We start from the raw sequence: 13,896 nt of genomic DNA, 5'->3' as shown, positions 1-13,896 counted from the left end.
TGCTTTGGTTATGTTTTCTCTCTAAGTCTTCTTGCCCTTGTCTGCTCTCCCAAGGTTCCCCATCCAGGTGTAGTAGAACTAAGGAAAACAATTTATTTTCAGTCTGACCAGCAGAACTGGTGTTCAGAACCGAACCAGGCACAAGCATTTAGATTACTGGAAGAAGTGAGAAACAAATAGCTGTGCTATAAAACACGCTGTGTCCTGACAAAAGTGACTGATTCAAGGACCAGAAGTTTCCACTTTCCCTTTCTCCCAGCAGTAAGGAATGCAAAGCCAAAAGACTCCTGTAGCTACATCTGAATTACTGCCACTCATGGGTGCAAAATACTATGCAAACATGTAATTTTGCACTACTTAATTCCATACACTTCCGTGAAATACATTTTCTGTAGATGCAATTTTGCAGGGCATTCCTCAGCCTGCAGAGCTGGGATCTCCCAGCACACAGATCTGTAAAGCCCAAGAACAGGCCTGTTCTCCTGACTCATTAACTGCTCACACCACAGGGATGGAACTAAAATGCAGTGCAACTTCTGGAAGACACAACCAAGTGCAATAAAAGGATGCCATTTCAAGAGAAAACAGCATTAAAAGGAATCAAGCAGATCGACACCATCGGCACCAGCACTGGCAATGCCCTGCCAGGGCTCGGGACAGCTGCCAGCAGCCGTGTCCTCACCTGCCCTCTCCCCTTTGAGGGTGTCCCACACGTTGCAGTTGAAGTCGTCGTAGCCCGCGAGCAGCAGGCGGCCGCTCTTGGAGAAGGCGACGGAGGTGATGCCGCAGATGATGTTGTCGTGGGAATACATCATCAGCTCCTGGTCGGCGCGCAGGTCGAACAGCCGGCACGTGGCGTCGTCCGAGCCGGTGGCGAACGCGTGGCCGTTGGGGAAAAACTGCAAGGTGGGAGCGAGACAGGGAGTGACACCACAAACACACACTGCTCATGGGTCAGTGAGCAACAGCACCGGGTTGTTGTACCAGGCAAAGGCAGAATGGTTTATTTTAAAGGATTATCTGCACGTTGGAAAATGCCTGTACGCAGCTGTGCAAGAGAACACCTCTGGAGCAGTACTGGGGATACCAGAGTGACTGGAATTAGTTCCTGTGTGTGCTGGCACAGGGGATGCCGCTGACGCCTACAAAATGAAGGCTTTGCACACCCTGGCTGAAGTGGGACACAGTGCTCCATCCTGAGCGGGTCAGCCAGGCTGGCTCAGCCAAGACAGAAGACTGCAAATGAGCAATTCAATTTCCTAAAAAAATCTACTCCAAATCCAAGTTATTCTCTTCACAGCGATATTGATTGAAATGGGAATGCAGAGAGCCCAGCACATCTCAGGGTCCAGGTCTAAGTATAGGAACTGCATTTTTGTACTTGTCATGTGTTTGGTATTTTCTCAGCCTTAACAATTTCTCATGTTTATCAAAAACAGATGCAGCTTCAATTTAGATTTCTTTCTCTATTTACCAGAGCCTGGATCTTGCAGATCAGAATACAGTGTTATTATGACAGAGGGGAAATATAATCCAGTTTCTAAATATTACAAAATGATTCCAGGGAATATTCAATATCAGCAGTGATTTTAACTGCCTCCAAAATATTTGGCTAAAAGCTCTTTTTGTCCAACAAAAAAACTTTAAGATGAAGATGCCTGTCTGTGTTGCACTCTCTCTGTATATTGCTTTTATCTACAATTTTCAGTTTTTAACACATTGCCATGTTTCAAAAAGTTTCCCTAGTCCAGTCGTTACTTCTTAGAAAGAGTGATGTCTCAGTTACTGAATAAAAACACAGGTGAAACTATTCCAGGGAACAGTACAGTGCATCACAGAAAATGGCAATAATAATTCAGTTACAAAGCAGATTGTAAGTTATTACACAACCTTCTCCATTACATACAATTTAACATTCTCTACCCTAACTAATTGATTTTAAATCAAGGCAGCTCAGTAGACTCTAAGCTGAATTCATGCAAATGTAGCCTTTATCCTCCCCCTTTCTTCCCACGTGGAAACAGGAGATCACTTACACAAACTGCATTAATGTCTGACACGTGCCCTGTGAACGACTGCCTGCACATCCCATCGCGGATATCCCAAAGCTTCGAGGAGGCATCGCAGGCGCCCGAGACAAAAGTCCTCATGTCTGGACTCAGGGAGAGGCTCATCACATCTCCAGTGTGCCCAGTGAACGTGGTGGTCTGCTGGCCAGTTTCAATGTCCCACAAAGCACTGCAGGTGAAGTTAACACAATGTCTGTCATTATTTCAGAGTTCAAATTTTAAATACAAATTAAGGCACTGGAGAGAAAAAAAAAAAAAAAAAAAGGAAGAAAGAGGGGGTGAGGGAAGGCCAACAGAGCTCAAAAACTCACCAAGTGGTGTCTCCTGAGCTGGTGACAATTTGGTTGTCATCTAGGAAGCGACAACAGGACAAGTATCCTAAAAACAAAACAATTGTGTAAGGACTGACCCAGGAGTAATGACTGAAGGTTAAAATGCAAGAGTTCTCGCCCCCAAGCAGAGCACAAGCAGTGCCAGCCCCAAGCAGGGCTGTTCCCTGGTGCAGTTAGCAGCAGGTGAAGCAGGAGCAGGGCTGACCTGTGTGTCCCGGCAGCTCCCGGCTCACTCGCACGTTGCCCTCCCGGGTTTTCAGGTTGTAGATGGAGCAGATGTTGTCCAAGCCTCCGCAGGCCACGTAGTTGCCAGAGGGAGCGTAGGCACAGGTCATCACCCAGGAGGACCTCAGGGGGATGGCGTGCATCTGCAGAGACACAGCTCCTGGGTCAGCACACAAACACCACGGGGCACCCCCAGGCCAGTATTGGGCTTACAACCCATCACATCAACTCACTGCATTTTACACACCCACACCCCCTGGGAAACAGATACCAGCTGTATCTGCAGGGCACATTTACAGTATTTTAGTACGTTATTTCACTGCACAGCTATTGTAAACTTAAACATTTACGATCTTCATTTGTTCTAGTAAAGATTTCTCTGTCCAACTTTTTTACATCTTTAAACTATAGGCTGTTAAACAGGATGGCTGTTCCCATGGAGACTGCGTGGTTTACAGAAGAAAAGCTCCACTCCATACTACCTAAGCTTTTCCCTAACAGCTGTTTTTCTCCCTTCTCCTTCCTCTGCCCTCAAATGCAAAGCACTCTTGGAAATTCAGAGGTTGTGTATCTCTATAATTCAAATCAGTTTTAGAAGCTACACCACACAGGCAGAGAGCTACAGCTACTGCACCAGGCAAAGTAAGAGTAAAAATGTTACACATTACTGTGTAATTAACTGTTGCTTCAGAGACACAACTTATATCACTAGTGCTCACCCAGCCATGAAAGAAACAAAAAAAGATTGTCTGAATGAGAAAGACTGCTACTGATTTTTGACTTGCAAACCATGGTAAAAAACAGACACAAACCCATTCAAACACACAACTTATACATGAATTATTGATAAGGATTATAAATATATACCTTATTTGTTGTATAACTATCCCAAATAATTAATTTTCCATCTTGAGAAGCACTGACTAGTAGCCTAAATATGAACACAAAATAAAATATGTTAATATAAAACCAACAAAAAAATCTCAAAATAGACATACATCATGCATGATTATCAAGTGATTCAGAAGTTTCATCATTTATTACCCTCTGCCTTTTCATTTTTATCAATGGGGTGCATTTGTTGGAAAAAATCTGTAAAGATCTAGATCTCCATATCACCTGACTGAGGAATCCCATGGGGACTCATGACTGAAAATGAACACAAGCAAACAACTCACTAAAAAAAGCATTTTATGAACTCTCTCCACAACTGCTTTCATTATTCATATAACTACAGTTACACAAAAACAAATAGGAATTCAGGCAAAAATAAATCTTGAGAACAGATTCTAGATGAATTCCTCTCTGGAGGATTACAATATAGAGCAGACCATGAGGCAGTGTTTACACCTCATCATCAGCTACTCTAAAGGCAGCAAAACAAAACTCTAAGTTACTTTTCCCACTACATACAAAAGGCTCTTTCAATTAAATAAAAATTTGTCAGTAAAGTTTTTAAATCCCTACCATAGAAGTTACATTTTAGAAAGTACAACATCCAACATTCCAAAAAATATGCCTCATCACATAGTCTCTTGCTTCAACAGACTCAAAAACTTAAGTTAAAACTGAAAGAAGGAGAAAGCAAAATGCCTATGGCAAGAACAGGCACAGCACCTCGTCTCTGAACCCCCAGCAGTGCAAGGGCACCTTGAGCTGCCAGGACCTGGCATTAAACTGACGGTGCCAGAGGATTCCCAGCCCTGCCCTGGCACTGCAGGGCTCCCTGTACACACCTGGAGTCGGATCCCCAGTGCATGGCACAGATTTTGGCTAAGTGACTCTGAGCTGGCATTAAACTGACAGTGCCAGGGGAGCCCCAGCCCTGCCCCGGCACTCCAGGGCTCCCTGTACACACCTGGAGTCGGATCCCCAGTGCATGGCGTAGATTTTGGCTAAGTGACCTCTGAGCGTGCGCCGGGTCCGCATCTGGATTCGACCCACGGAATCCAGACTTGTTGTGATCTAAAAATAAACAAAACAAATCCCTGAGATACTGGGAACTATTTTTAATGCACAAGATAACAAAAATACATTTGAACTTTGATAGAATATTATCTATCTTGGCACACAACAAAAACCATTACAAAGTAGGTACTGGTGTACACCCAGCAACACTGACACAAACAGATTTTTCAGAGACATAACACACTTCACAGTGGCTACAATGAAACTTCAGGAAGCTCTTTTAAAATATTTCTACCTTATACTATTTCAGATTATTAAATCTCCAAGTTTTCAATTCAATCCAATGAAAGAAAATGCTCCAGCATTCACTGCACTGTTACTTTTTAAAACATGGCAGAACTTTATATGCAAAATAATTCTGTTTCAAAAAAACTGCTAAAAGATGTTTATTTAAGTATTTCTAAATATATTTAACACAATAAACATATTCTACTTAAAAGGTAAACTGGAAGCAGGATCCATTAGGGTAGTGGGGGGGGGGGGTTGACTGGCTGGGGTTTTTTTCTGTTTTGTTTATTTGGGTTTTTTTGTTATTTTAAACTAAACAAATACACTGTACATTTCAAAAGGTTTCTTTCACTTTATTATTTCAGTTACTGAACAGGAACATGCTAGAGTCACACACTGATATTTGTATTTTTTTATCTCTCAAATAACAGCCTACACAAAGAACAGGAACATACCTGAGCAAGAGTTGTGTCACTACAGGCTTTCCTGGCATCCTGAAACAAAAATGGAACAAGCTGAATTGGAAAGGCAACACTGAGCATCAACTGAGAGGGTCTAAAGGAAAAGTAACTCTTGAGCTAAATTTCAACACACTCAAAGCCACACACCACCACCAACTGACATGCCAATATTCCTTCTGTCACCCTAATCTGTTTTATTGTGCAAGGAATCTAAACAGCAATGGCACACAACGAGGGGTATTGGAGGAAGAAGGACTCAAGAAAGGCCATGCCCCAGCAGCCTTTGAATCTCCTTTTCTACAGACTATGGGATTCAAAGGCATTTGGAGCCATCCTGAAGTCCCAGCGCCTACCCTTTTCCCTGTATTCCTTCCCTGGGGTGGATGTGCTTGCTCAGGGTGTGCTGAGCACAAGGGAAGAACTGATCCACCTGGAAAAGCAACCACATATTACACAGGATTAGCAAGCTGTGCCACACGAGGCTCTTGCACAAAGTAACCCTCTTGCTGCCTGGGAGAGGCAGGGTGAAAATCAGCAGGCAGCATCCCAGGAGCAGGACAGACAGCAGGATTATCAGAGCTTAGGGATGATGTACTTGACACAAACTGAAGGGAAAAAAATGGCCCAGTTACACCCTCACCCATTTAATGGAATGGATGGTGCCCAGATCTCCACACAGACACTCCGTGGTTTCTTCCTTATCACAAACTCTATGGACACAGAATTGTTTCCTGCAGATGATTCAACCTGACCTAGAAAACAAACCTGACTTTCACTTGCGTAATTCGGAGTCCCAGATTGAACCCCTGGCACAGGTGAGCTCCACTGAGCCTCACTGGCATCAGGGATTGTGCAAGACCTGGTTTCAGTCCCAGCTGTGACTGCGCCGCTCTCCTGCAGCTCAGGGCCCCTTCCCAGGACACAGAAACAGGCCAGCACCTCCCTCTGAGAACATGGCTTCAACTGGCTTGAACTTAGGCAGGAACTGCAGCACAAATTGAAGTGAAAACCATCAACAGGAGCAGCCACAGAACCCTCTCAACTCCTGGAAATGTCTCCAACTTGTGCAACCACTGAAGCAGCCACCCAAAAACAATGGTGCCTCTTCACCAGCACCCTGTGTGTCCCTCCAAAGTTCAGTCTGTGCAGATTGCTCAGTCTGTCCCTTTGAGAGCAGGAACAGAAACATTTACTTGCACATTTTGGAACTGCCTCAACACGTTCAGGCTGGGATCTTCGCATTTTTTCAAGTTCTTGCTTGAGAGTTACTTGACATTGCAACTTCAACATTTCTTAAGTGTATGTTTATTTTGACCACCCTTTATAGCTCTCCTCCCAAAAAGCAAGCCTGAGAGTGGATTAAGTCATCTCAACTTATTTTTATAATGTCTGAACTGCAGAAATATTTATAAAATGTTGACGTCTGGAATCAGGAGGGGTTTAAAATACCAGAGCAGCAAATCCCTTAGCACTCAGGACTTATTTCATCCACAGGAAGAAACACACTGGGTTTTAAATGACTACTTGTTTGATTGTCCTGAGGTAGTTGAAAATGTTCAATGAAAAATGAATTCTGAATGCAGTCTGAATGAAACAAAGCCTTTTTTCTGTTTAAGAGTGAGCTATTAGCAACTCCTATATTTGAAGCTGTCTAATATTTGCCATACAATTGGCAAAATGGCAGGAAAAGGAGAGTTTCAACAGGCTATTTTAATTCTTACCTTGAAAATGTATTTCTACAAATGCATTATCATAACAGAATCATTAGTGTCAAAACAGAAAAAAGCTCCTCTATGTAATTGCAGGTTTTCCTCAGTTCATGCAGCAGACAATGCAAAATTTGTGAGAAAAATCTGACTGCTTGATCAGTGTGCAGCCCCCAGACTTTCCTAGCACACACTTCAGGTTGCAGTTTTTCCCCCAAACTACCTGTATTTTTAAAAATATAGTGTTATTTGTCCAAAATGTCTGGTTTGAAAGACACTGTGCCAAGTAAGCAACACTTCTAAAAATCATTATCCTCAATTTCAGTTCTCACAGTGAGGACACACATATCACAGGGGAATGTCATTACAGACAGAACTAGGAATTAACTTCTACCATCAAGCCATCTGACAGATATCTGACAATTCACAATTCCAGCTTCCTGCACTACAGATTCCTGCAGTCACAGGTTGTACAGTGTGCACAGACCAGAGCTCCAGCTGCAGGGAGAGGTGCCCACAGCACCTAGATACTGCAAAAATAAAATTAATAGTCATGAAACACTTCTAAAATACTGCAGACTGAAGTCCACTGGGGAATCAACAGCTCTGCACTGCAGTGTCTACACCTTTGGATGCTGCTAGCTACAATCTTATCTGGACCTCACTTATAGGCACAAAGCTGATTTTCTGTGATTATACTGTTAGAGGAAATAACAGACAAAACCCAAGGGCTGTCAACAACTAAGACAGAAAAATGGTAGCTATACATAAAACATCAAATGCTGTTAGTGACCTCATCTCTTTTCAGGAGTGCAGCAAAAATAATTCCTGAAGATAACCAGCCCAGTAGATATTCTTGACAATTAAAAATCCCCATTTTTCAGATGCTGTATATCTATCCACTTACCCATTCCAAAATAAAAACAGTGCAATGATTTAAGAAGCAAGATAAGTAGCCATCTCTTCAAATATGAACCTGAATTATTTGGTCAGAAAGTTTCATGGACTTTAAGTCATCAGAAGTATTTTTAATTGCCTACTTATCTGAAGTTAGAATTAAGCACAAGGTATCCAAGCCTGCACTCAGATGCCAAGAGGCAATCACCAATTGCCACTGCTGAGCCAAGGGGCTCCAAAGGCAATAAACCACGGGTACTCAGCTGCAGCTGATAGATCCAGTTACAAGTTTGGGTGGCAGAGTTACAAAGGAAATGTTAATTCGACCTAAAGCCACAAAATAGAGCCATTACCCAAGAGTCCACCAGATTTCTGAGCTCCAAAATTTAAAACATAAGCAAATGTTCCTGCAGCACAGTCTAAGCCCTCTAACTTGCCTGGTATCTCTTTCTTCCCCCCAGTTTTGCGTGAAACCAGACTCACTGATTACCGTGTCTGAACAAAGACTTAACTGGCTCTCCTCAACATAACATCATGATAAAGTCTACACAGCATGCAGAGAAGAACTGAAAAATTATGTACCCCTTTTAGCAATGCAATTCTGCAATAAAGCTTAAATTGGAACTAAAAAAAAAAATTAGTATTTTAAGCTAAAAATTATTTGTATCCTCTACAGAGCTGGTGGAAGGGGCACAGTGTCACCTTGTCTCTCCACAGTGTGTGAAGTGGGAACAGGACACGGAGCCTTGGATGGCACTGAATGAGCAGCATTTGCCCCCAGCACAGTCCTGACACACCAAGTGTGCTCAGCACAGGGCTGGCACCACCCTGCAGCCTCACACCTCACAGGAGACAGCACAAACTGCTGCCAGCACATGCCATGCTAAAAAAAGCATGCAACATATTCCAAGAAACCTGTACTCTTCACTGATAGGAATGTGTGCAAATAAGCCATTCCCATATAAATCAGATTTATGACTGCTTTATGCTTTGAAAATTTTGATGAAAAATAAACAGACTTTGAAGATCTTTATTATGCTTTACTGAAAAATGCATCATTGATATATAAATGCACGTTGCAAAAGATTCCTGGAAAACTGACTTTGGGCATGACAGCTCATACTTGGTTTGTCTTCACTGAGTAAATACAACAAAAATACAGCCTGTATGGGAGCATCAGCATTCAGTAAAAATAAACTCAACAGGAAGCCAAGAAACGGTGCTTGTAGAAACGACATCCACTCTGGAAGGCTCTCTCACACTCCCTGCTTTAACCTCAGGCTTCTCAGGGGTCACTTTTAGCCCAGGACCAAGCTTTCCTAAGACCCTTAAGCCCAACTTGTCATGCCTAGGTTCAAGAAGTTTGCTGCTCCCTTCTGTTTCTAAAAACCCAGAACATAAAACTTGCAGAAACACATACACTCATAGCACCAAGACTCAGCAAACTTCATCAGGAAGTAAAATTTTTTTTTCAAGAAATATGACAAATTTACTTCATTATACCAATGGCTTTTCTGATTTTTACTCTAATATTCTAAGCTCTGCACATGTTAAACAGGAACAACTGATAGATCTTTACAGTTTGTTCCCATAAAGGAGAAACTTCATCATGGAAAACAGGCAATTCACAATTCTTACTCTGATTTGGTTTCGCAGCTGCTCTGCCTCCTGCCGTAACTGCTCCAGCTCACTCATCTTCTTCAGCCTCTATTTCTCACACTCCACTGGTGAAGAAAACCTGCCAAGAAGAGGGAAGAAAGAGACACTGAAAGTTATTTTTCTCCTTTTTAAAAAACATAAAAAACCTAAGAATCTGTGTGTATATATATATATTTTTTATTCAGCTTTTAGAAGGCTTCCAAATAGACATTCCCATTAGTACACCATATTAATGAATTTGGCAAGACCTAAATGACTTCAATTCCTGAATTACCACAAAAAGCAGAATTAAGTTTAGTCTATTTTGAATATAAAAGCAACTGTCAACAGAACCACCCACTGCACTTTATAAAGCTGTTTTGTAGCAGCTCCCAGCTCCCCTACCCAGAAATCTCTGTCAGACTGTGCCCCAGGATGGCAGCACAGAGCAGAGGCTGCAGGAGCCCCCTGAGCATCCTGGGCTCAGCAGGGCTGTGATACAGGCACCTTGCACAGGACATCCAGGGCAGACTTGGTTTTAATTAAAGATGAAATTTTTGAATCTTAGACTACAGCTGAAATAACAGATTATCTCCATTTGTTTCTCATGTATTTTTTGGGCAAAACACAATGATCTTTTAATTTCAAAAGCACCCACAGAGTGAGAAGGGATAGCAAAAACCAAGCCCTCCATAAAAGCATCCTTTTGCTGACACAGCCCTCTGCTCCCTAAAGCAGCTGCCATCTGAATGAGGACTCCAAGCAAACTTAATAAAAACATCCATTAACAGTAAGACCACATGCAGGCACACTTTCAGGTTAGTAAGCTTTTTTTTTTTTTCAAATCAGATATTTGCATTTGATTTTTTCAGTGTGCTGAACAAAGTTTCTCAGATCAATTTTCAGGTTTTTTATTCCCAGCACAGCAGTGCAGTCAAACACCACTAGAGACCTCTTAAGTCTATTCACACACATGGAGACTTCAAAATCCTTGCAGTGAAAGCAACATCAGCAAGTAAATTGCTCACAGACAAGCCAGGCACTTATTTGTAATTTTTTCATGACAGAAAAAGCACACCAGAAAGGTGATGATGGTGGTCCCATGATATTATATAAAAAGCCAAAACACTTCCAGCTTGTAGAAGAAGACAGACAAGTCAGACTACTGCTCACAAAATGAAAATTGAGGAAGGAAGGAAAAGAAGCAGGAAGAAGAACCCATTCAAAACGCTAGTCTAAGTTTCCTATTTACTCCACTAAAAAACAGCCAAAAACCAGAGGAAAAAAGGTCACAGTGTGTCTGGTAAGTTGTAGACCTCTGGGGAAACCCCTTCATTTGGTCCAGCTATTGGTCCTCTGCAGTTCAGTAGTGATGTGCCCTAAAGGGCTGACTCTGGAAAGGTTTTTCATCTATAAAACACATTCATAGATTTAGAAGAGTGAGTAGTTTTGGTTCAAAGCAATTTGAAGTAGAATAATCATCCTTAAACTAACAGTTTATACAAGTGTTTGAGAGCTACAAAGTTCATTCTTCTCAAGAAAAGTATCTTCGCTAATTATCAATCTACTTCCTTTCAATCTCTGTGTTTGCCACAGGTATCACTTCAAGTCCATTTCAGAACCAACTCACAACACATTAAGTTGGAGGATCATCTCCAAATCAAAATACATCCTCATCAGTAAGAGGGATGGTGACTCAGCTCTAACTAGTATTTCCAGCTACATGTAAGCAAATGGTGAGGTTCATGCATTTCCCTTCCTTAAACCTGTGCTCTGCTCAACTACAGAGATGTTCTAATTCATATGGGAATTCTCAAGGAGGCTTCTCCATTTCCTACTGTGTTCCTTTTTCAGCAGCCCAGACTATTTAACACTGCTGAATGCACAGCAGGCATAACATACAAGCCATCAACATTCATGTCCAATTTTAAAGATTAAGCATTAAAAACATGACTTTAGCAGACACATTAATCACATACCTTTACAGGCTATCGAGTTTAATTACAACCTTAATGCCTTTAATGGGGATACCTCCATGAAACATAGTCCCACTTTCAGTTCTGACAGTGCCAAATTAACCTTTTCAGTATGATCTTCCCTTTTTATTCCAGAACATACTCAAAGGTAACACAGACAAAACAATGGTCTTAAAGGTCTAAAGCCAGCAAGCCATGCTGCCTGCCAGTGCTTATTAGTCTTGTGTGCTATTTTTAACAGGAGATGAAGATTCCTGGCAGGGAAGTCGATGTATCTCTAATTTTCTAGGAAGGGAAGTCAATTTCTGCCCTGTGATGTGCCACACACTTCAGTGCTCTGTAGACAGTCACTTCAAATTCTCACAGAGAATTACTGATCATAAAGAAAGTGACATTATTCACAACTGGAAGCATGCATGGCCAGTCACAAACACCCGAAGTCAGGGCATTTTTCTATTCAGAGGTGAAGCTGTGAGCAGATTTGAGAATGGGCTGTAGCATTGCACTGGCATTCCAAGACCATCAGGGACAATTCTGCACATAAAGTTAATGTTAATTAATGTCACTCATATCAGCCCTGTTCACCACTAATGTCATTTCTGCACTAAGCTGCACCAGCAGCTGCACAGCTGTTGAACTTCACACCTTTAAATCGTGTTATGCTTCTCCAAGCTCCTACATGGACAAACTACAGAAGCCTTCCCACTCACCCACGTGTCTTTAGTTTAAAAGTAATTCTGAAGCAAATAAAAGGATAATGATCCTTCATATTTTTGAAAGAAACTTTTTTAGTAGTGGGAAAGCCCTAGCAGCACCATCATGTTCTAAATCTGCAAAGCCTTAAGCGATACTGCTCAGTAAAAAGGTGTCAGTGGTTCAAGGTCAAGCTATACCTCAATGAGCAGAGCTGCCTTCAAACCAGCACTCACTTCCACAAAATCCAGGTTCACTTTAGAACTGGCTCACTCTAGCTTTAAGCATTAAAGTTCTTTTCCAGTACACAGCATTTGAACAATTAACTCTGAGATATTAAGCTATGTATAAACACCAAGATACTACAGTAAACAAACTAAGCGCAGTTCAACTATTAAATTGAAGTCTATCCAACAGTGCTGCACTGCCTGGCAGCAGCTCCTAATGCAAAGGCCTGTGTTCAGATCATCCCCCACCCTTAAGTATTTAGCAGAACTGGGAGGAAGATGCTTCCACTTGGGATTTTTACTTTTTTCTCAAGCACTATTTTCATGTGCCCACAGGAAGCTACAGAAACTGAGTGGGTAGGGAGGAAGCTCTCACGGATGCATTTCCAGATTCACACTAACTCTTCAAGCAGCATCTCTGAACTCCTGTCAAACTCCTGTGGGAACATCCTACTGATGTCACCAGACTCACAGCTCCAACACAGGAAGATAAGTGCATGCTTGGAAGCGTGGAACTCGTGGATGCATCTGTGTCTATTTTAATAGTTCAGATGCTCCAGCAGTATTGTTAAAGAGAGTTATGTTCAAAACCATTACCCAGACTAGATTTACATGCTGTAGCAGTGTTTCTAAGCCTACCAGCGAGGTGATCAGCGATGCACAGAAGAACACAGAACTGAGATGCTTGGCAGCACTGGCAAAGCAGAAGCTGCATCCTACAAACCTGTCCTCACTGCAGAGAAGCAAGACACCACCACAACCTTGAAGTGTGCTACCAGGCATCAGGTAAACATCTTGGGTTTTATCAAATTAAATGATGGGACTGCTTTGGCAAAGCTTACAAGGATTCCCAAGAACAGAGGTGATTGCTGTGTTGCAGATTTTTCCTCATACAAATTACAGAAAACCTCCGTGGATTCATCACTAACCCATACTAGGTTACAAAGGATACAATGCCTGTTCACTCTCCCCCTCCAAGATCAAAATACCACAGCCTGGAAGGAGTGCAGCTTCACAGCCTGGAAACATCTTTATTCCAAATACAAATTTCCCCAGGAGTCCAACTGTACCAGGCTTGGTCATATACACCTCAGCTCCTGCATCTGCAGGGGCAGAAAGAGCGAGCGAGGATTCCTCCTCCCATCTCAGGAGACTGGGGGTAACACGATGTCTACCTCCCTGACTTACTCATAATTTTAATAAATGTTGAATCAGAGAAAAAAATATTCTGAGTTTGCTCAGATGCAGAATACTCATGGTATCTGCTTTTCTGCACTCAGAGTCAGCAGCTCTGATGAAAGAAGTCAGATGTCTCTCCTCAAATAAAACTCATGATGTGCAGGATGTCCTATGAACAGTTCCACCTGCTGAGGCCTCGAGGGGAAGAGCAAGGACAGGGAAGAACCTTTTAGCTCCTTTGGTATCTGAGGGTGTGCCACTGCAGGACACCCAAACCAGCAGGAAACGGAGCCAAGG

General features: G+C 42.2%; 1 protein-coding gene across 4 annotated transcripts in view; it reads right to left on the bottom strand.

Moving 5' to 3' along the window:
- GNB4 (G protein subunit beta 4) overlaps nucleotides 1-13,896 on the bottom strand; it is a 58,624-nt gene that overhangs the window by 5,293 nt on the left and 39,435 nt on the right. For 3 of the 4 annotated variants that reach the window (XM_072933568.1, XM_072933566.1, XM_072933567.1), the window contains exons 2-9: nucleotides 9,525-9,624; nucleotides 5,278-5,316; nucleotides 4,485-4,591; nucleotides 3,494-3,557; nucleotides 2,607-2,769; nucleotides 2,381-2,447; nucleotides 2,037-2,238; nucleotides 683-899 (exon numbers count right to left, since the gene is read on the bottom strand). In XM_072933568.1, the coding sequence (XP_072789669.1) occupies nucleotides 683-899; nucleotides 2,037-2,238; nucleotides 2,381-2,447; nucleotides 2,607-2,769; nucleotides 3,494-3,557; nucleotides 4,485-4,591; nucleotides 5,278-5,316; nucleotides 9,525-9,581 (916 nt within the window). In that variant the 5' untranslated portion in view covers nucleotides 9,582-9,624. Of the gene's footprint in view, nucleotides 1-682; nucleotides 900-2,036; nucleotides 2,239-2,380; nucleotides 2,448-2,606; nucleotides 2,770-3,493; nucleotides 3,558-4,362; nucleotides 4,429-4,484; nucleotides 4,592-5,277; nucleotides 5,317-9,524; nucleotides 9,625-13,896 lie in introns of those variants that run through there. The other variant, XM_030280553.4, reaches the window with a different exon arrangement.

This window comes from Taeniopygia guttata, chromosome 9 (genome assembly GCF_048771995.1).
Source record: "Taeniopygia guttata chromosome 9, bTaeGut7.mat, whole genome shotgun sequence".
Lineage (NCBI taxonomy): Eukaryota > Metazoa > Chordata > Aves > Passeriformes > Estrildidae > Taeniopygia > Taeniopygia guttata.
This window is presented reverse-complemented; position numbering and strand designations above follow the sequence as displayed.